Genomic DNA, 22,734 nt, shown 5'->3' with positions numbered 1-22,734 from the left:
GAGAATGGGATTTCTATCTCAATAAACATACTGAAGCCATTCAAACTTAAAGAATTTGGGGGCCAGAGGGAAGGAGTGGGGAGAAGTAACTTAGTAGGGGGTAAATAAAGAAGGAATCAATGAATGGCAGATAGAGTAGAATGTTTTTATGTGCCAGACAGTGTTGAAAAATCTATGTAGAGGTTTTCTCAGCAGAGGGTGATTTGGAATCCGAGAGTCAGAGCAGGACGTTGGAAGATCTTGACATGTAGTGTCAGCTCCACCTAAGTGCACACCACCCTGAGCGAGGGGAACACTAATTTATGGGAGGTGGATAATCTTTACCTGAGATAATACTAGATCCACACTCTTTGATTCATTCTTTTCACTCACATGGTCCTGTTCTGAAGACAGTATTTCAGAAGCACTACAGCAGGGCACTGCAGTGTTCTCATCAGCCATATCCCAACCATTATTTCCCAAGGATACAGATCTCCTCAGTCAGATTTGTGAAGCACCCTGGACTCACAGCAAAATGTAAGTCATTCTTGGAGTGATTTTTGAGAGTCGGCTAGTATTTTTTTTTTCTTTTTTTATCTTGATGCTTACTTATTTCAATTTGAAGCTGAATCCTTGTAGTGTTTCCAAAGTCAGGTGGTGCATCCTGTTGGGACTTGTAAATTCCTAGTCATTTATTCCAGTCACTGTAGCACCATTTTAGCACAGACCCTGGTATCAGATACGCCTCTCTGTTCAAAGCCCAACTCCACTGCTTGGGAAATCTGCTTATTCTCTCTAAGGGGTAGTTTCCATGTGTGCACAATGGAGATAATTACCTGCTTACAGAGCTGTGAGGATTAAGTGAGATAATGTACGTAAAGCACAGCACCTGGTAGCGCTCAATTTCTATCAGCTGTTGTCACTACAGCATCATCAAAATGTACTGTGTTCCAAGGACAAAGGTCATATGGATATGAATATTGTGGTATGTTTGTCAAAAGCATTAATTTATAGTTATATCATTTCGGTTTAAATATTCTGATACTGGAAGACATATAAGGTTATCCATCATATGTAGTCTGGAGGAGGTCCATGCCCATCATCTCTGTGTTTGGGTCTCACACACCAGTCTTGAAGACACACACACACACACACACACACACACACACATCCACGACATGTGTGTCTCTCCCTAACCCCCTCTTCCATGCAGCTCTCTAGTATGTAGTGTGATGAAAGGTTTTCAACTAAAGGCAGTACTGTATCCCTGACTGGAAATGTAGTTCTAAATAGCAGTTCTTGAGTAGAGAATCCTGACAATTTGGCTGTCACAATCACAGCGGATTACTGTTTGCATTGGGGGTGTGTGGGGACGTGGGGTGGTGCTAAATGTCTAGGGTGGCCAACAAAAAGAACTGCTTTGTCCAAAATCCCAAGAGCACCCCCCCCTTGAAGAATCTTGCATGGGCTTTCTCAGTTGAAAGACATCTCTGGCCAGGATCTGCAACGTGCTGCTTGGTTCTTTCCCTTCACCTTTCTGGTTGAACATCTGTTACAACTAAGCCTAATGACAGAGGTTTCCAGTGGGGTATCAGACAGCCAGGACATGAACAGAATCATTTACCATCCCACCTTCTCAGGAATCTGGAACAAGGTCAGTCGCTGAGAAGGCAGAGGCTGGGACACTCACATGAGGCCTGGGTAGGAGAGTGCCGAGTGGCTGCTCCACTTCAGCATGGGGGCTTGTGTTCCCATTTCCTCCTCTTGGCCCCATTTTTTTTCTTTCCTCTAATTTCCCAAGTATTATTTATTTGTTTCCCAGGGTCATAAGTGAGTAACTGGACCACTAGAAGGAATCATATCTGAAAAATAGCCAACTAGGAACAGACAGGCTTCAGAGCAAGGTGAAGGAAGGGAGACAAGTGGGATAAAGAACACCATTTAGTCCTCTTTAATTATACAGCTGTGGAGGAGTTCAGTCAACATGGCAGAGAAGAAGGACCTTGAGCTCACCTCCTCTCATGAGCACACCAAAATCACAACTAAGTGCAAAACAACCATGGACGAAAAGATCAGAACCTACCAGAAAAGATCTTCTACAACAAAAGACGTAAAGAAGGAACCACAATGAGACGGGTAGGAATGGTGGCCTGGTACTACAGTTAAGTCCCATATCCCCAAGTGGGTGACCCACAGGCTAGAGAATAATTACACTGCATAGGTTCTCCCACAGAAGTGAGAGTTCTGAGGCCCATGTCGGGCTCCCTAGCCTGGGGGTCCTGCACTGGGAAGACGAGCCCCCAGAGAATTTGGCTTTGAATGTCAGTGGGGCTTAATTTCAGGAGTCCCAGAGGACTAGGGAAATAGAGACTTCACTCTTAAAGGGCACACACAAAATCTCACATGTCCTGGGATCCAGGACAAAGGCAGTAATTTGGTAGGAGCCTGGGTCAGACCTACCTGCTGGTCTTGGAGAGAGTCTCCTGGAGAGGCAGAAGGCAACTGCAGCTCACCTTGGGGACACAGACACTGGTGGCAGCCATTCTTGGGAGCTCCTCCTACCACTTGGACACTGGTGCTGGTGGGTGTCATTGTGGAATCCTCCCTCTAGCTCATTAGTGCCAAGACCTGACCCAGTGCTGGGATGCCTCAGGCCAAGCAACTAACTGGGTTGGGGACACAGCCCCACCCATCAGCAGACAGTTGCCTTAAGACCTTGTGAGCCCAGCTGCCTTTAGACATGACCCTGTCCACCAGAGGGTCCAAGACCCAGCCCCACCTACCAGTTGGGAAGGCATCAGCTCCAGAATCTCCTGGGCCTGCCCCAGCCCTCCAGGAAGCCTGCCCTAGCCTCTGGACCAGCCTCCCCACCAGCAGGCCAACACAAGCTTTGGGACACCCTGGACCCTGGACCCAACTGGGTCAGGAACACCCCCACCCAACCAGCGATCTGACACCAGCTCTAAGACCCTTGGGCCCTGTAACCAGACTCCAGGACCAGGCTCTGCCTGCCAGTAGTCTAGCATTAATGCCAGGACCTGGCTTCATCCACCAGTGGGCAGACAACAGCCCCAGAATCTGCTGGACCCTGACTCCACACACCAGTGAGCCAGCACTAGCCCCAGGGCCCCCTGAGGTTCTGCAGTCAGCTGCCTCATGACCTGGCCCTGTAAACCAGCAGTCAGCAGCTTCCGCACAAGGCAGGGTCTGGCAACTAACTGGACTGGGGGCCAACCAAACCTACCAGACCACCCCCACAGTCAGCCTGTCACAAGAGAAGGACCAACCATAGGGGGAACTCCTAGAGCATATGGCTTGGGTGATAAGAGGGGATTGTGTTGCTGGGACACAGGGTGTCTCCTACAGAAGGCCACTTATCCAAGGTCGGGAAACGTAACTAACCTACCATATACATTAAAACAAAAAAACAAAACAAACAAAACAGGCAAAATGAGGTGACAGAGGAACATGCTCCAGACAAAGGAACAAGGTAAAACCCCAGAAGAAGAATGAAGTGAAGTGGAGACAGGCAATCTACCCAAGAAAGTGTTCAGGGTGTAGTGATCGTTAAGACGAACAGAGAACTCGGGAGAAGAATGGATGTCTAGAGCAAGAAGTCAGAAGTTTTTAACAAAGAGAAAATAAAGAACCACCAGACAGAGATGAGGAATACAATAACCGAAATGAAAAATACACTAGAAGGAATCAACAGTAGACTAAATGATACAGAGGAACAGATCAGTGAGCTGGAAGACAGAAAAGACAGAGTAGTGGAAATAACTGATGCTGAACACAAAAAAGAATGAAAAGAAATGAAGGCAGTTGAATGCATTACTGACCAGAGACGTATCAGTATGTTTTTAGAGAGTGATACAATTAACATCACTGTGCGAAGCTGTTTGTTAGAGCTTAAAATTGATCAAGGTTCATTATACAACTTATGATTGTTGTTATCATTCACATTTTGCTCCGTTAGGTTTTTGTGCCAACCCTGTGTATATTACAAATGTAAAATTTTCAAAAATGATGCATCATGAAATTTTGAGTGAAGAAGAATTTTTTGGTGAATTTTATGCAGATACTTTCTCTGACTGTCCTAGCGACATATATCGACTGGTGTCTCAGAAGATGATAGTTCTTCAGAATACAGTTCTGATTCAGATGATGTGAATATAAGACCAAAAAAAGACAAAAAACCTTAGTGATTGATTCTGATACAGAAAGTGAAAATAAAACTCATGGTGCTGGAGAATGCTCCTTTGCTACTACAAAAGAGTGGACTGAAGACAATATTTCATGAAAATTAGAAGACTTTACAGGTGTGTCAGGTCTAACTACTGAATGTAATAACCCGCAAAGTGTTAGTGAAATAATAATTACTTTTTGGCCAGCCAAAATAAAAATTGCTGGCCACAGGCGTTAGTTTCTGCAAAAATCCCCCAGTCACACGCTAATATTTACATTATAGGGGTCCCTGAAGGAAAAGAGAGAGAGAAAGGGGCTGAGAACATATTTGAAGACATAATAGCTGAGAACTTCCCTGACCTGGGAAAGTAAACAGCCATAGACATCCAGAGAGTCCCATAAAGGATAAACCCAAAGAGAAACATACCAAGACACATAATTAAAATGGCAAAAATTAAAGGTAAAGAGAAACTATTAAAAACAGCAAGGGAAAAGCAACAAATAACATACAAGGGAACTCCCATAAGGCTATCCGCTGACTCTTCAGCAGAAACTCTGCAGGCCAGAAAAGAGTGACACCATATATTTAAAGTGATGAAAGGGAAAAACCTACAGCCAAGAATACTCTACCCAGCAAGACTCTTGTGTAGATTTGATAGAGAGATCAAAAGCTTTACAGACAAGCAAAAGCTAAAAGAGTTCAGCACCACCAAACCAGCTTTACAGGAAATGTTAAAGGAACTTCTCTAAGTGAAAAAGAAAATGCCACAACTAGAAACATGAAAATTACAAAATGAAAAGCTCAATGGTAAAGGCAAACATGCCATAAAGGTAGGAAGTCATCCACACACAAAGCTAGTAGGAAGGTTAAAAAACAAAAGTAGTAAAATCATCTATATTCACAATAAGCAGTTAAGGGATACACAAAACAATTAGATGTAAAATATGATATCAAAAACAGTAATTGTGAGGGGAGGAGAGTAGAAATGCAGGGTTATTAAAATGCATTTGAAATTAAGAGATCAGCAACTTAAAACAAATATATATGTAATACGTATATTATATATATATATATAAACAACTATATATATACATATATATATAAAACAACTATGTATATATATGTATCTCACTATATAAAAACCTCATGGTAACCAAAAACCAAATTATCTATAATAGATATACACATACACAAAAAGGAATCCAAACGTAACACTAAAGATGGTCTTTTTTTTTCCCTTCTTTTGTTCTTTTGTGACTTGATGACTTACAAAAGCAACTTCCAAATAATTAACAAAATGTCAAAAGAACATACATATCAATAATTACCTTAAATGTAAATGGAAGTGTTCCAGTTAAAAAACAGAGTGCCTGAATGGATACAAAAACAAGACCCATATACATGCTGCCTACAAGAGATCTGAAGACACACAGACTGAAAGTGAGGGGGTGAAAAAAGGTATTCCATGCAAATAGAAATCAAAAGAAAACCAGGGTAGCAATACTTATATCAGACAAAATAGACTTTGAAATAAAGGCTGTTACAAGAGACAAAGAAGGACACTGCATAATGATCAAGGGATCAGTCCAAGAAAAAGATATAACAATTGTAAATATATATGCACCCAACATAGGAGCACTTAAACACATAAAGCAAATATTAACAGACATAAAGGGAGAAACTGAGAGTAACACAATAATAGGGGACTTTAACACCCCACTTACATCAATGGACAGATCATCTAGACAGAAAATCAATAAGGAAACACTAGCCTTAAATGACACATTAGACCAGATGAACTTAATTGATATACACAACATTCCATCCAAAAGCAGCAGAATACACATTCCTTTAAAGTGCACATGGATTGGGATAGATCTATCTCCAGGATAGATCACGTTTCCACAAAACAGGCCCTGGTAAATTTAAGAAAGTTGAAATGATTTCAATCATCTTTTCCGATATGAACACTATGATACTAGAAATCAACTACAAGAAAAAAACTGCAGAAAACAAAAACACGTGGAGCCTAAACGATATGCTACTAAACAACCAAACACTAAACAACCAATGGATCACTGAAGAAATCAAAAGTAAATTAAAAAATACCTAGACATAAATGAATACTAAAACACAATGATCCAAAACCTATGGGATGCAGCAAATGCAGTTCTAAGAGGGAAGTTTATAGTGATATAGCTTACCTTAGGAAACAAGAAAAATATCAAATAAATAACCTAACCTTACACCAAAAGGAACTAGAGAAAGAAGAACAAACAAAACCCAAAGTTAGTAGAAGGAAATAAATCATAAAGATCAGAGCAGAAATAAATGAAATAGAGCCAAAACAAAAAACAAACAAAAACAAACAAACAAAAAACCCCAGGTGAAAAGCTGAAAGTATTTCCTCTAAGATCAGGAGCAAGACAAGGATGTCCACTCTCACCACTTTTATTCAACATAGTACTGTAAGTCCTAGCCACAGCAATCAGAGGGGAAAAAGAAATAAAAAGAATACAAATTGGAAAGGAAGAAGTAAAACTGTCACTGTTTGTAGATGACATGATACTATAAATAAAAAAAAATCCTACAGATGCCACCAGCAAACTACTAGAGCTCATCAATGAATCTGGTAAAGTTGCAGGATACAAAATTAATATACAGAAATCTGTTGCATTTCTATACACTAACAATGAACTATCAGAAAGAGAAACTGAGGAAACAATCCCATTTACCACTGCATCAAAAAGAATAAAATACCAATGAATAAACCTACCTAAGAAGGTAAAAGACCTGTACTTGGAAAACTACGGCAGTGATGAAAGAAACCGAAGACAACACCAACAGATGGAAAGATACACCATGTTCATGGGTTGCAAGAGTTAATATTGTTAAAATGACCATACTACACAAGGCAATCTACAGACTGAGTGCAATCCCTATCAAGATACCAATGGCATTTTTTTCACAGAACTTGAACAAATAACTTTAAAATTTGTATGGAAACACAAAGGATCTCACATAGCCAAAGCAATCTTCAGAAAGAAGAACAGAGCTGGAAGAATCACACTCCCTGTCTTCAGACTATACTACAAAGCTACAGTAATTAAAACAGTATGGTACTGATACAAAAACAGACACATAGATCAATGGAGCAGAGAGCCCAGAAATAAACCCATGCACCTATGGTCAATTAATCTATAACAAAGGAAGCAAAATATACAGTGGAGAAAAGACAGCCTCTTCAATAAGTGGTGCTGGGAAAATTGGACAGCTACAAGTAAAAGAATGAAATTAGAACATTCTCTAACACCACACACAAAAATTTTAAAATGGATTAAAGACCTAAGTGTAAGACTGGAAACTATAAAACTCCTAGAGGCAAACACAGGCAGAACATTCTTTGACATAAATTATAGCAATATATTTTTGGATCTCTCTCCTGAAGCAAAGGAAATGAAAGCAAAAATAAACAAATGAGACCCAGTTAAACTTAAAAGGTTTTGTACAACAAAGGAAACCATCAACAAAACGAAAAGACAACCTACTGAATGGGAGAAGATATTTGCAAATAATATGACCGATGCAGGGTTAATATCCAACAAATATCAACAGCTCATACAACTCAAAATTTAAAAAAAACAAACAACCCAATTAAAAAATGGGCAGAAGAACTAAATAGACATTTTTTCAAAAGGACATGCAGATGGCCAACAGGCACATGAAAAGATGCTCAACATCCCTAATCATCAGGGAATGCAAATCAAACTACAATGAGATACCACTTCACACCTGTCAGAATGGCTATCCTCAAAAAGGACACAAATAACAAATGTTGGCAAGGATGCGGAGAAAAGGGAACCCTTGTACTCTGTTGGTGAGAATGTAAATTTGTGTAGCCACTGTGGAAAAAAGTATGGCGGTTTCTCAAAAAACTGAAAATAGAACAATCATATAACCCAGCAATTCCATTCCTGGGTATATATCTGAAAAAAACAAAAACATTAATTTGAAAAGATACATGCACTCCAATGTTCATAGCAGCATTATTTACAATTGCCAAGATATGGAAGCAACCTAAGTGTCCATCAACAGATGACTGGATAAACATGATGTGGTATATATATATACAATGTAATATTAATCAGTCATAAAAAGGAATGAAATTTTGCCATTTGCAACAACATGGATGGACTTTGAGGGCATTATGCTAAGTGAAATAAGTCTGACAGAGAAAGACAAATACTGTATGATATCACTTATATGTGGAATCTAAAAAATACAACAAACTAGTGAATATAACAAAAAAGAAAACAGACTCAGATACAGAGAACAAACCAGTGGTTACCACTGGGGAGAGGGAAGGGGGGAGGAGCAATATAAGGGTAGGGGATTAAGAGGTGCAAACTATTATGTACAAAATAAGCTACAAGGATATATTCTACAACACAGGGTATATGGCCAATATTTTATAACTATAAATGGAGTATAACCTTGAAAAATTACAAATCACTATATTGTACACCTGTTACTTATATAATATTGTACATCAACTATACTTCAATGAAAAAAATTTTTTTTATTTTATAGCTGTGGGAATGGAAACCCAGAGTCTTTACTTACACCCTCCTTATAAACAGGGCCTCAAGTTGCTTTCAACAGTAGGGCTCATAGAAAGTTTTTAAGCTTATACTATTTATAGTATATGGGTAGTAAACGAAAACCTTCAGTTTTTTCCACTTGTTTCAATTGCTGATATGCAGATCAGAAGTGCTGGTCTTATCAGTGATACTCTAGTACAGGCCAACAGAACATTCCCCTGCTTAAAAATGTGCTTGACAAAAGATTTAGGGATTGAGTACATTTAAGCAAAAATCGTTATAAAATAAATGTACTGAATTCCACAATAATAATTACAGCTATTGCCACAGAACCATCCCCCTACCCTAACACCTCAAAAGTTTGGTGAAGATGGGGCATTCTGGGAACTTGAGTCTCTATCTAGCAACTCAGCTTTATTCTGAAGCATTTTCCAAACTCTGGGACCTCTTCCCTGCAGTCCTCCTCTTTCCTCTTTCATCTCTGACCAGGGAGAATTTTTCCATGATTATGGACCACAAACCTACCCTTCTGAACAGGGCCACTCTGTACTGCACAACTCCAGGGGCTGCTCTCCACAAAGACTAAGACACAAATGGCACTCCCTAGGCAATGAGCCCACTGCTCCAAGAACCTCATCCTTAAGTCCCAATGTTTGTGTCCAACAGTGCTGGGTTGTAATATTATCAGAAACTACCACTCTCCAAAGCAGCAGTTCTCAAAGAGTGTTACGACAACTGGAAAATGTATTACAAGTAATTTGTCACTAACATGGACATTCTGATTGACTTTTTAGATATTAAAATAGATTCAAGATCATATCTCCAATAATGTTTACTACTCTCATTCACACCTCAACAGCTTTTTGAAGGGCGATTTAGCCGGTATGCCAGGAGTGAAACATGGGATGTGCTGTACATTTACCATGCATGTCTTGGCAAGGAAAAAAACAGCACGAAAACTTTTGGTCTAATACATAGTGTGCTGAAAAATTACTTAAAAGCTGAGGCTATGCCCCCAATTTAATTTGAGAAAACCCTTACAGCATCTATTCTAATAAATAGACAGCTATTGGAATTAAAAGCTTCAAGTTTTAAAATGTCTTTGCCATTGACTAGCTCATTTAGCTTCAGTTTTCTCACTTGCAGGTGCAGGACTGCTGCCAGCCTCGGTGCTGAGGTTAGAATAATGAACGCTTTATAAGACCTACTGACGAGAAAGCCTTTGGATATGTCAATAATTACTGTGCCAATGGTAATTCTGAAGAACCTGGAAATACAGCTTCTTCATAAAACAGAATAAGACTATAAATGTTCCCTGAACAGGAATAACAATGTCTGCCATTTGAGATCACCTATATGCCAGACACCATACCAAGCAGTAGGCTTTTATTTAGTCTTCACAATTCTGTGTGGCAGAAATGAGGACCACCACTTTACATATGAGAAACCAGAGGTCAGAGAGGTTAACCCACCCATGGTGATCTGGTTTATGAGTACAATTGCCTGACTGATATCCAGGCTCTTTCCCCACAACCACCCTGGTTCTGTGACCTGGAAAGACAGGGCACCTCTACAACCTCTACTCATATGCCAGCTTTCAATAAAAATGACTTAAAAAGCCTATAATATGTATCTCTTGCAATGGTGACCATGTTATTGAGAATGCTATATGGCAGATTATTACCAATGCTCACTGATAGCCAGTACTCATCTGCTTCTAGATACAGGGGGTTTTACTTCTCTACCCTCTTGAAGTTAGGTAACCATCTAACTAATTCTGGCTAATGAAACATGAGGAAGAGAGATGTGTGTCACTTCCAAGGTGGAAGCACATAATTGCAAGTGTTCAATTCTCCAGGCCTCTCTTCCCTTTCCATAGCAATCATGGAAACCTGTGCTGCTGCAGTGGTGCCTCAAGATCAAAGAAACTTGAGGTATGAAGCCAGCCTGTGGAGGGCAGCTTCCCTAGAAAGTTGTGTAAACCCAGTGAATTTTAGGAGAGAAATAAACCTTGGTTATTTTAAGCCACACAGTTGGAGATTATTTTTTACTATAGTATAACCCAGCTTATCCTGACTGAAGTAGCTGGTGAAGAGAATTACAAAACAGACATAAGGCAGGCTCTGATCTCCTTCAATATTACATTAAATTTGGCTGAAACATGGCTGAATAAAAATTCAAGGGCTGGACAAAGGGGAAGAGAAACTTGGTGCAATTAAGCTTAAAAAGGTTTTAGAACCACCTGGAACAATCAAACCACCACTCTTCCCACCTTCATGGAGCTCATCACATCGATTAATCCCATAATATGACACAGCTTCCTGGGTAATCAGAACATTTTGATATTTTCAATGAAATAGTAGGGGAGCTCTGATCAGCATGGTTAAGTAAAGGGTCAGTTTTTGGGGGTGGATCACTGTCCTATGTCTACTTGATAAAACTGAACTAAGCAGGAGTGGCTTAATTTAGAAGGTAGATGCTAGGGGCTTCCCTGGTGGCTCAGTGGTTAAGAATCCGCCTGCCAATGCAGGGGACACGGGTTCGAGCCCTGGTCCGGGAAGATCCCACATGCCGTGGAGCAGCTAAGCCCGTGCGCCACAGCTACGGAGTCTGCGCTCTAGAGCCCGCGAGCCACAACTACTGAGCCCGTGCACCACAACGAAGAGTAGCCCCCACTCGCCACAACTAGAGAAAAGCCCGTGTGCAGCAACGAATACCCAATGCAGCCAAAAAAACAAACAAACAAAAAACAAAGCAAGCAGATGCTAGTACGTTTCAATTTTGATTAGGCCTATTGATAGCCACATCAAACCTGAGATATGTTTGAACATAAACATATAATTTATTTAATATTCAATTGCATAGGAAGGCTAAGATTCTCATTTCCTAAGTTATTAGTACCATTATTTAGATAAAGGTCAGACGAGCATCTTTACTTTCTCTAAACCTTCACTGTATCACATCCATACAGTATAGAATCTGTAGTAAAGTCAATTGATTTAGGAATAAAAAGCGAACATGTAACTTTCTGAGAAACACAATCCCTGAAGTACTCATTAAAATGGCCAAATTTTATGACAATGATTAACAGGGCACAATTCAAAGGCAAAAGCTTTCTGTTAATGTGAAGTAAACTGAGCAACAGAGATGACCCTGGAGTGTCTTAGGGCCAGGGCACACTCTGCAGGTAAGACTCAGCTCAATAGGAACAATTTATAATGTGCTTCTTGATTTAATGTGCTAAGAGGTCAGGTTCTCAGAGGCAGTTCTAAAATTATTTCAGTCCGACTTTATTTTTAGTAACTGTTACCACCTCTGTCTCTTTCTAAAGCTTTATACTTTACTGCATTAAATACTTTATAATAGCTACCAACTAAATCACTATTATTTTCATTTTTTACTTAATGATCCTGCTTCACTGGTACATATACATGAGCATGCACACACACGCAAGCCACACACAGGACCTGCTTCCAGCTCCCATTATACGATGCCTTTTTGAAAGCCTGGCTGATAGGCTGTCATAGGGCAATGAAGACAGCTGATGGCTCCATTACAGAAAATGCTTCTGTGTATACGTTTATTTTCACATTGTATAAGAAGTTACAACTTCAAAAAAACAGTATATAAATGAACATAGGTATAAGTTACCCAGAACAAAAGAATGAACCTGTACTTAATGAAAAGAATCAGAATTTCTGTAACACAACAAACACCTGCATCCTACATTTTTGGGGACAACTGGCAACTATACACACACACATACACAGGGCAAGGACTGGTACATCAGTGGTACAAAAACACCTTCTTTGATGCAGTCACTTAGGAATTGTTTAAAAAAAAAAAGTATAATCCAGCATCTGGATGCTAAATAAAAGAGCTGGGGGTGGGGCTAAATAAACAGGGGAGTCACTCCACCCCCTTCCCTGTTTCCAACTTTTAGGAATTCAAGTTTATTCAAAAATTGGACATACACAACTCCATAACTACTCTCTTTTCTTCAATAACTTCAGAATGGTAGTTTTAAACAACTTTAAAACTTAAGCTCCTTTTGAATTTCCCAAAGTGTTTTTGCACTCTTCTGCAGATGGGCCTCTTCTTCAGGGGCCAACTTTACTTTTATAAGGTCGGTAATACCACTCCCTCCCAGGATACAAGGAACACTGAGGAATACGTCTTCACTTATTCCATAGAGACCCTTAATCCTGGTGGAAACGGGATGCACTCTCCTAAGATTCTTCACAATACTCTCTGTTAAGTCAGCTACAGACAGGCCAATGGCCCAAGAAGTATAACCTTTCATTTTAATAATCTCATAGGCACTAGCAACCACATCTTTGTGCACATTTTTCCACTGCTCAGGATCTTTATCAGTTCCTATATCTACGTCCAGATCCTTCAGAGGGACACCGGCGATGTTCACTCCACTCCACACAGGAACACTTGAGTCTCCATGCTCTCCAAGGATCCACCCATGACAGCTTTCAGAATGGATACCGAGCCTCTGCCCGATCAAGAAACGGAAACGGGCAGTGTCCAGATTACAACCACTTCCAATAATACGGTTTGGGGGAAATTCACTCAACTTCCAGGCTACGTAAGTTAAGATATCCACTGGATTGGAAACAACAATCAGTTTGCAGCGAGGACTGTACTGAACAATACTGGAAATCATTAACTTAAAGATGGCCAAATTTCGCTGGACTAAATTAAGGCGTGTTTCTCCTTTTTCCTGGCGTGCACCTGCTGTGATAATCACGAGGTTGGAGTTTGCGGTGACCAGGTAATCCTCGCTGGAAATAATATTGGGCATTCTCACGAAAGGGCTGCCATGTTGAAGGTCCATTGTCTCACCCTTCAGTCTGCCTCCATCAACATCCACCAAGGCAAGTTCATCACTCAGGCCTTTTAGCAGGATGCTGACAGCACAGGCCATGCCAACCGATCCAGTTCCTACAATGGAGATCTTATTGCAACGAACGGGCTCCTCTGAGGGGAAATTCTTCATAAGCTCACACTTGACCGTAGCCATCTTGCACGCGGGGGCGATGGGCCAGGAGCCCCTGCGGGCGACGCCTGCCGGCTGGTGGGCACTCAGCTCCATTCCCGGGCACAGGCAATTCGCTCTCACAGCGCCCGCTCTCTGGCTGGCCCGCAGCATTCCCACAGCCCAGCTCATGGCTACTCACTGGAGAGGTGAAGGAAGAGAGATAGGAAGAAGGCAGCGGGCAGCCTGACAAGCTCAAAGGCGGAGAGCTGTGCCCGTTGGCCGTTTGCTCAGGCCGTTACTGCGGCTGCAAAAGGCCGGGACCGCTGGACGCGGCCTGCTACTGCGGCTGCGCAAGCCGGGCCCAGCTCTCGTGGCCTCAAACGGGCCTCCGCAAAGTACTGCAGGTCCGATCTGATTGGGGGGGGTGGGGACGGACGACGACGTGTAAGGGCTCCTCTCGCAAATGAATCCTGGAGTTAAAATTTTAAGAACTCGAATTCTCTCCACTACTTAGCATGTATAATGAGCCAACCCAGATCCTTGGGATTACTGATTTTCTGTTTTCACTACATATGCCAAGTAAAAACATTTCCATTAAGTACAGATGAAAACAAGGTTAAATTTTCTTAACTGTATCCCTGCCAGGAATAACCAGGTGCGTATCCTTTGTCTCCCAATGGCCTCCTGAACCATTTCCCTGCATCCGTTGGAAAAGTGGGACTCCTGTTTCCCGTTGTATCCAGTTCGAGAACCTTACATTTGGAAAGGCTTCCGCTGCCTTTATGCCAGTCACGACCGTAACTGCGGAAGTCGCAGGATCCTGACGACAAGGGGCAGCAGCCGACTGTGAGCTAGTCAAACAGTCATGACAAAGGAACGCTCCTAATTGAGAGTCCTGATCAAAAACGACTTCTCAAGTAGAAAGATGATGATGATGTAGCCTAATGTTAGCATGAAGATATACCTTCTATGTCCTTAAAATGGCAAATTTTGACCAACTGCACAAACCAGATTATTGATTAAAGTAGTAAAATATTAGCTAGTACAATATGGCATCAGTATACCTTACTTTCCTCTGCATTTTTCTGGTCAGTATTATGAATGTCCTTTCAAATTTCTAAGGAAATAAAAACTTTACATCTGATACATATATGTTTTATATATATATATATATACACACACACACATATATATATGTACACACACACATATATATATACCCTTAAAACTAAGGGTAACCAATAAACTATGAAAGTCCAAACAAAAATAATAGTACTTTCTCCTCACTTATATAAACAGAATTCTGACCATGTAATGATTCCTCAAAGCTTTCCTCATTCCAAGAAAGCAGTATGTTCTCTCCTAACAGAGCTCTTGGTACATGCAGCCTCCTCACAGGCAGAAAAAAAAATTGTGTGTATATGTATATATATGTGTGTGTGTGTGTGTGTGTGTGTGTATACATATATATTCCATTTTAGAATACCAAATCTTGACAAAATGAATATTTTATATTCAGGACTTGAGAAGCTATTCTCATTCTTTCTGCCACTGAGCTGCAGTCCAGGAAGAGGGCAACAATAAGCAAAGGAGTCGGTGAGAGGTGAGAAAAGTGTGGCAACAGTGGAGATCCTGCAATCCTGTTTCAGTGGGACTTGCTGGCACCCTGTTTAGATGGTACAGTACAAGCTCCGTGACACACAAAATGGTAAGAGCACCACATACATGCGTTCTCTCCACCCTGGTGGTCAGATTTATGGTCACCATTTGTCAAATTAAAAAGGAGAATCCTTTAAATGATCTTTATTTAATGGTGGCTGACATCTTATTCTTTCTTTTATCCCAGTCATAGCTTGAAATGTTTTAACCTGATGCCTGTTCTCACCTTTTTCCTACAATGATTCCTTTGACCAGTCAAGTCATTTTTCTTATAAGTGTTCTTGAGGATGAAATTCAAGGACATAAAAGACTCTTAGTTAGATGGCTTTTTTCTACAGTAATTTTCTTTCTAGAGTTTGAACCTCTTCAGAAATACCATCACTATGACAGCTGCCTCTTCAGTTTTTCCCCTTAGCCACACTAAATCAATTTTGAGAAAAATAACACTCTCCAAAATAAAAATATCTCAAACAAAGCAGCCTTTTATTTACAATAAGTCTTGAGATAAGAAGGAAAGAACTAAAAAAGATGAACAGATGACTTAGGTCTACCCAAAGATGTGGAAAGCCAACTATAGCTAGCCAGCTCCCTACTGACCTTCTATCTTAGGTGCCTCATTATTCCTTTTGAATGGAAAACCTAATTCAAATGATCTATTCAAAATTCAGTATAATATTATAGCTGATGGCAGGATTATGCCATAATACTTTTGGTTACACCACTTAGGAGGGAGGAAGCAGGAAATAAAGATGACTAGCAAGCATCTGGACCAAGAATGGTTGTAAACTAAGTCACTCTATTCCTTCCACCTGGACTCTCATCCCCAGCTCCCCCTGCCCTTTTTCCATCTAGGAGTCCAGTTCAAATATTCCATGCTCTCCTAAGTCTTCTACAATCTCCCAAGGAGAATTGACTTTTTAAAAATCCGCCACCAGTGTACTGTGTACCTCTCTCCATTACAGGATTTATCACACACAGTTAAATGTAATTACTTATGAATTTGTCACTCCAAAAGGGATCACCTTTTATTTAACAGCATATCCCTATTCTCCAGAACAGAGCTTGGTATATGAATAGGGATTCAGTAAATGTTTGTGGTAGAAAAGAATGAGGAAATAACTACAGAACTGAGCCAAGTAAGGCTAGAGGGCTAAAAGGTGAGTGAGATGGAAAGGCAGGGCTGGAGAATCCACCTGGTGCTGGAGTTCTGAATAAAGGAGTAAGTAAAATGGTGCCTGTCTGGGGTTTCTTAGCAAGGTTGATGCATAAATTTCAGATAAAGCTACGAATAAACTAAAAGATTTCTTAATTACTTTCAAAGCTAATGCCCACCTTTACCACCTTAGAACATACAAATTAAAAAAAAAATTCTACAGTGCTAGAAACACAGTAAAATAAATATGCAAAGGCAGAAGAAATATTTTTATCCTTTGAAGTTATTTAAAATGTTTTGTTCTGTCGAAAACTTTTAAGAAAATAATCCGTGCACAAAACCCTTGATTTGAAAAAAAAAAACAAACAAACAAGATGCAATGAAAGCAGTGTTAATATTGTAAGCTATAAACTCACCAGCATGCAAGTAGAACATTATATAAACACAATTATTTTAAAAGTCTTGTGATTTGAAATTCATAAAATGCAAATTGTAGTTTTTAAAAAAAATTAGTGGGCTGTGATTCTGTTGCTCATAGATACTAAAATCTACCTAGCTCCATAATCCTCGTGTGGGGCGTCTTTACAAATCGCAGTACCTCAAAGTATTTTCTTTCGTCAGCAATACTGGGAATGCTGGGTGAAGGACAAAAGCAGGGCCACAAAGCTTTGTCTCCTGAGTAGAATAAAGGTAGAATGTCCATTCAAAAAGCAACCCTGGGCTTCCCTGGTGGCGCAGTGGTTGAGAATCTGCCTGCCAATGCAGGGGACACGGGTTCGAGCCCTGGTCTGGGAAGATCCCACATGCTGCGGAGCGACTGGGCCCGTGAGCCACAATTGCTGAGCCTGCGCGTCTGGAGCCTGTGCTCCGCAACGAGAGGCCGCGATAGTGAGAGGCCCGCGCACCGCGATGAAGAGTGGCCCCCGCTTGCCACAACTATAGAAAGCCCTCGCACAGAAACTAAGACCCAACACAGACATAAATAAATAAATAAATAAATAAATAAATAAATAAATAAATAAAATTAAAAAAAAAAAGAAAAAAGCAACCCTGGCACCAACTTCCTATTTATGGTATTCAAATACTATAACATGAATTGGCAAGCTCTTCTGATAAGTTACCCAGATCTCACTTTTGTTCTTTAAAGGCATCATCTTACACATAATTTTTAATGCAGTGTAAAAAAGCTGCTTGTATTAATCATTAAAAAGGAATTATTTTAATGTGGCACAAAACATGAAAAACAAAGAAATTAATATTCATTAGTATGTGTTTAAACATCCTAAATCGTATCTAAAAATTGAGAGAGTAATTTTATGGCTATAGGCTCTAACTGCATAAGTGCTGTTTTACTAATTCAGCTCATTTATTCTCTGCAATTGGCTTAATAGAAATAATACTCTAGTCCTCAGTAACAACAGCTCTACCCATCTAAAAAAAAAATGACTCAAAGGATATTTTTGTGTATGGAAGTTACTTTCAATTTGAGGTAACCTTAAGTTACCTTTATAAACTCCAAACTGCCAAAACAGATTAACTCCACGTTATAAAGTTTAAAAACTAATTTGCCTCCAGACTCCATCTGGGTAACAAAGAGGGTCAGCAGCAGCTGGGAATAGTGAAGAAAGAAAGGGGTGTCCCAGGTGGGGGATCAGCAAGGACAAATCTCTGAGGCTAGAAAGCACATGGCCTTTCGGCACGGCTAGACCTCTGACCGAGACAGAGGCTTAGTAGAGGCACAGCTAGACTCTCAACCGCAGCACTCCTGACATTCTGGACCAGATCATTCTTTGTGGGCCTGTCCTGTGCACTGCAGGATGTTCAGCAGCTTCCCTGGCCTCTACCCACTAGATGCCAGTAGCTCTCCTGTAGTTATGACGGCCCAGACGGTACCTCCAGACACTGCCAAATCTCCGTCATGGGTGGAGGTGGGCGGGTGGGACACAGCAAATTTGCCACACACACCTCCCCCACCCTGGTCGAGAAGCAATGAGTTAAAGAATAAGCAGGGGCCAGATCACACAGGAACTTACAAACCTCTTCAAGGAACCTGGAATGTATTCTCAAGGCAAGAGCGTGCCACTGAAGTGACAGAAGCAGTGTGATCAGATTTCATCCAACAGAGTTCACTAAATACCTCCTCTGTGCTAGTAGGCACGGTGCAGGTGCTGAGGATACAGCAATGAACAAGGTAAACTCCACTCTTAGAATTTATGTTCTTTTAGCAAAAACAGATTAACATTTTAAAATGGTCAATATAACTTCATTTTGTAACAAGTGTCATGAAGAAAAGAAAACAGGATAACATCAGAGAGGAACTGAGTGGTGGGAATGAAGAGGCTACTGTATTTTAATTAGATGGTCTGGGGAAGCTTCTCTGAGGGGGTGAAATAAATTTGGGTTGAAACCCTGGATGGCAACATAGAGCCAGCCCTGCAAAGACCCAGGGAAGGAGTTTCCTGGGCAAAGCTAGAAAGGCCCTACGCAGACATAAGGCTGGCGTGCTGAAGGAACAAGAAGGCCCAGGGCCTGGCAGGGCGAGGTGGGCGTGGGATGGGAGAGGTGACGGTGGTGGCTCAAGATGACGTCAGCAAGGTAGGTGGGGCTACATCCTGTGAGACTTCCTCAACAGGAGATGCTGAAGGGTTTTTAAATAAAGGAGTGACATGATTTGACCTACATTTAAAAAATATCCGCGTGGAAAAAAAATTCTAGGGGAAGTAAAGGAGAGGCCGAGATACTAGACAAGAAACTATTTCAATACACCAGGCAAGAGACGAATGGAGGTGGAGAGAGATGAAAGGGCCAGGCTCTGTTTAGCGGCTGGGCTAACAAGCAGGACTTGCTCACGGCTTAGGTGAAGGGAATGACGGGAAATGAGAAAATCTACCATGATTCTCTGCTGGGTTTTTGGCTTGAACGACTGGGGGGATGGGAGTGGCACTCACTGAAATGGGAGAGACTAAGGGAGGAGCAAGTTGGGGAGGAGGAGAGGAAACCACAACTTCTGGTTGGGACGTGGGGCTTTGACATGCCTGTGAGACGAGATGGATGGACCACGTGCGGTTTCAAGGCAAATCTGAAGGTCAGGCTGGAGCTATGTATTTGGACATTATCAGACTGTATAGATTGTTGTTAATGCCAGGGACTAGGCAAGAGCACCAAGGACTGAGGACAGGTGGAGAACAGAAGAGTCCAAGTATGAAGCCACCGGGCACTCCAACACTTCCAGGTCTGCAGAGGAGGAGCCAGAAAAGGAGATGCACAAAAATGGCCAGTGAGGTGGACGGGGTAGAAGCCAAGAGAGGGGAGAATGCTCACTTGTGTCAAGTGTTGCTGAGAGGTCAAGTAACAGAAGGATAACGACAAGACCTGGACCTGGCAACAAGGAGGGCCCTGGCGACCCACACCAGCAGTTTTGGGTGTGCTGGGAAAGCAGCTGGACTGAGGAGAAAGAGGAGAGGAAGTGGAGACAGTGATCACAGGCAACTCTTTTCAAGAAATCTCCTCTATGATGGGAAGCAGGCAAATGGGCTGGTACCCGGAGGAGGGTGAGGAACACCAAGAGAAGACTTTTAGAGGTAGGAGAAACTAGAGCACGTCTCTACACACTGCAGCAGAGGGAAAACTGATGCTCATCAAAGGCTGGGGATAATTATGGGAGCGAGGTCCTGGGCAGATGGGGTGGGCGGTGGTTGAATGTCCTCATGCGTGGGGGGCTTTGGCCGCAGCATGGATGTTTCGCCCATGGTAGAAAGGCAGAGGTGCGGGGAAGATGACGGCCAGCGCATCCTTGCAGTAGTGTGGGGAAAGGGCTGTGACGGGGCAAGGTGGCAGGCAGGGAGAAGGGACACCAGCTGTGATAAGCATCTTGGGGCAGGAAGGTGTCCCAGCTACAGTGGCTGTGAGGGTGGGGGAGGAGCAAGACGTGGTGACTGATCAGATACAGGGGTGAGAGGAGTGTGGTCGTGATAAGATCCAGCTTTTCAGTCCAGGCAGCATTGCTAGATGACGGATGGTATTGCTATTCACTGTGGGTGACCCGGCAGTAGGTTGGGGGGCGAAATGGGGGGGTGGTAAATGACAGTTCAAGTGGAAACACACATGACACCGGTAGGACATCCAAGCATCAGTGTCCAGTCAAACGGGCCCATGAGCTAGGAGCTCAGGGGTCTGGCTGAAGACGCAGTCCTGGCAGTTGTCTGCACGTGGATGAAGCCACTGGAATGGATAGAACCGTGGAGAAAATACAAGGGCAAAGAAGGAACCTGAAGTAAACAGGATGGTGGGAAGTGAAAAACAAGAGCCAAAGTAGGATCAGGAAGAAGTACAAAAAGAATAAGAACTATGAAAGCCCAGAATCTGTTAGCACAGAAGCAAATGATAACTGATATATCTGAGTCATCAAGAAAAAGTGAAATTATGTTCAACACAATCTGCGTTGTGGAAAGATATACAGCACATTAAAAAAAAAAAAGATTTCTTCTTAAAATTGTTAGAAGTATTTCAGTCAGGAAATACTTACACAAAGCTGAAGGGGAAAGCGTGCGCTATCAGGTCTGCACTCCACAATGCTTTGGTTAGAGAGACCTGCTCATGTGAGTCCAATTTTCTATGCTCAATAAGAAACCCAAGTGAAATCAAGGCTACCTTCCCTCCAGCGGAGTGAGACTGGGAACATTCTTGAGGTGATTAAGCCTGATTTGTGTCAGGCCTGGAACAAGAAGGCTTTTATGGCAGAGCTTATCTTTCCTGGTAAGTGTTGCACATTCTTACTTTATAAAATGCTTTATAAGATGCTTGGGGCCCTATTTTACTTGTAAAAGGAAACTGGTAGGTTTTTAAAGAGGAATCTTGGCAATACGCCAAAACGGCTGATTTCCCCCAACCCTTGGCAAAAAAAAAAAAAAAAAAAAGGGAAAGGACATCAGTCATTACGTCCCATTTTAAACTGAGCAAGTCCCTTCGATTCGGTCTCTCTGTCACCAAATTGCTCCTTCACATTCACACAGAGTACCTCTCACCACCGGGATGCCAAGCCCATTAGAGCTGCAATGGAATGGGAAATAAGGAGTATAGAGATGTTCTTGTCACCTCAGACCTGAATTTAACTGACGCACAGTGCCACTTCCAATTAATTTAAAAATGATTCCAGGAAAAATATTCCTCAGTGCTTAAGCTGTTTGAAGGCCCGAGGGCTTGACAGATGGCGCTATCTCTGCAAGACCATGACGACTGCGTTCTGGGCGGTCTAGGAAGCACCATCAGGAAGAGGAAGCAAGGCGGCGGCTGCTGACATAAGGCAGTCAGAATAAGAAACTGAAGCTGTCTTCCTGGGGGCGGAGCTGGTAGAAATCTTTGGAAGCACTGAAATTAGATTAGGCGAGGACACAGAGGGAAACGTTTCAGCCGTGTTTCAGACTTCCCCTGCCGACCGCTCAGAAGTGGCTACCATTAAACAATTTGCCAGGAGACTCGAATTAGTTTTTAATCTTTGACCTACACCAATGAAAAGTATATAGCATGAAGTTTATTTCCTTCTTAGATATCTTAGAAGTTAAAAACTTTTAAGCTTTTCCATAGTTTTATTTTACATGTGGGGTTCAAGCATTCACCCTACAATGCTGCTTTCATTTGAAGTACGTAAACACGGTGTAAGAATAAATGTATTTAATATGAGATACACCAGAATGTTGGTAAAACTGAAATCAGCAAAAAGTAAAAGAAATTTGACTGTAATTAGCAAAAGCCCTCAAGCTGGTCATAAGGTAATTAAGAAGTGAGCCTAAATATTAATATAAAAGTATGCCTAGCAACAGCTACAAAAAAGAGCTGGAGAAAATAAATTTTATTAGAGTGCATTCACCATTGTCTCAGAGATAAGGTATAATATTACTTCTTTTAAAAGATCTTTCTTATAATACATACAGATGGCCAATAGGCACATGAAAAGATGCTCAACATTGCTAATTATTAGAGAAATGAAAATCAAAACTACAATGAGGTATCACCTCACACCGGTCAGAATGGCCATCATCAAGAAGTCTACAAATAATAAATGCTGGAGAGGGTGTGGAGAAAAGGGAACCCTCTTGCACTGTTGGTGGGAATGTAAGTTGGTGCAGCCACTACGGAGAACCGTATGGAGGTTCCACAAAAAACTAAA

The 22,734-nt window shown here is 41.5% G+C and overlaps 2 protein-coding genes across 2 annotated transcripts in view; both read right to left on the bottom strand.

The window, feature by feature from the left end:
- The window catches only part of TMEM242 (transmembrane protein 242), a 48,305-nt gene that overhangs the window by 1,732 nt on the left and 23,839 nt on the right, over positions 1–22,734 (bottom strand). The gene's annotated exons all lie outside the window — the stretch shown is intronic.
- LOC309634476 (L-lactate dehydrogenase A-like 6B) lies at positions 515–15,282 on the bottom strand. Its single transcript, XM_082404627.1, has one exon. It carries the CDS (start codon positions 13,943–13,945, stop codon positions 12,800–12,802), a length of 1,146 nt encoding a protein of 381 aa, XP_082260753.1. The 5' UTR covers positions 13,946–15,282; the 3' UTR covers positions 515–12,799.

The sequence above is a fragment of the Balaenoptera borealis genome (genome assembly GCF_965194805.1).
Source record: "Balaenoptera borealis genome assembly, chromosome: 9".
In the NCBI taxonomy this organism is placed as follows: domain Eukaryota; kingdom Metazoa; phylum Chordata; class Mammalia; order Artiodactyla; family Balaenopteridae; genus Balaenoptera; species Balaenoptera borealis.
Note: the sequence above shows the minus strand (reverse complement) of the source record. Positions and strands in the feature narration are given on the sequence as shown.

Coding starts and splice junctions, on each gene's coding strand:
- LOC309634476 (XM_082404627.1), bottom strand. CDS start 13,945: ATGAGCTGGGCTGTGGGAATGCTGCGGGCCAGCCAGAGAGCGGGCGCT.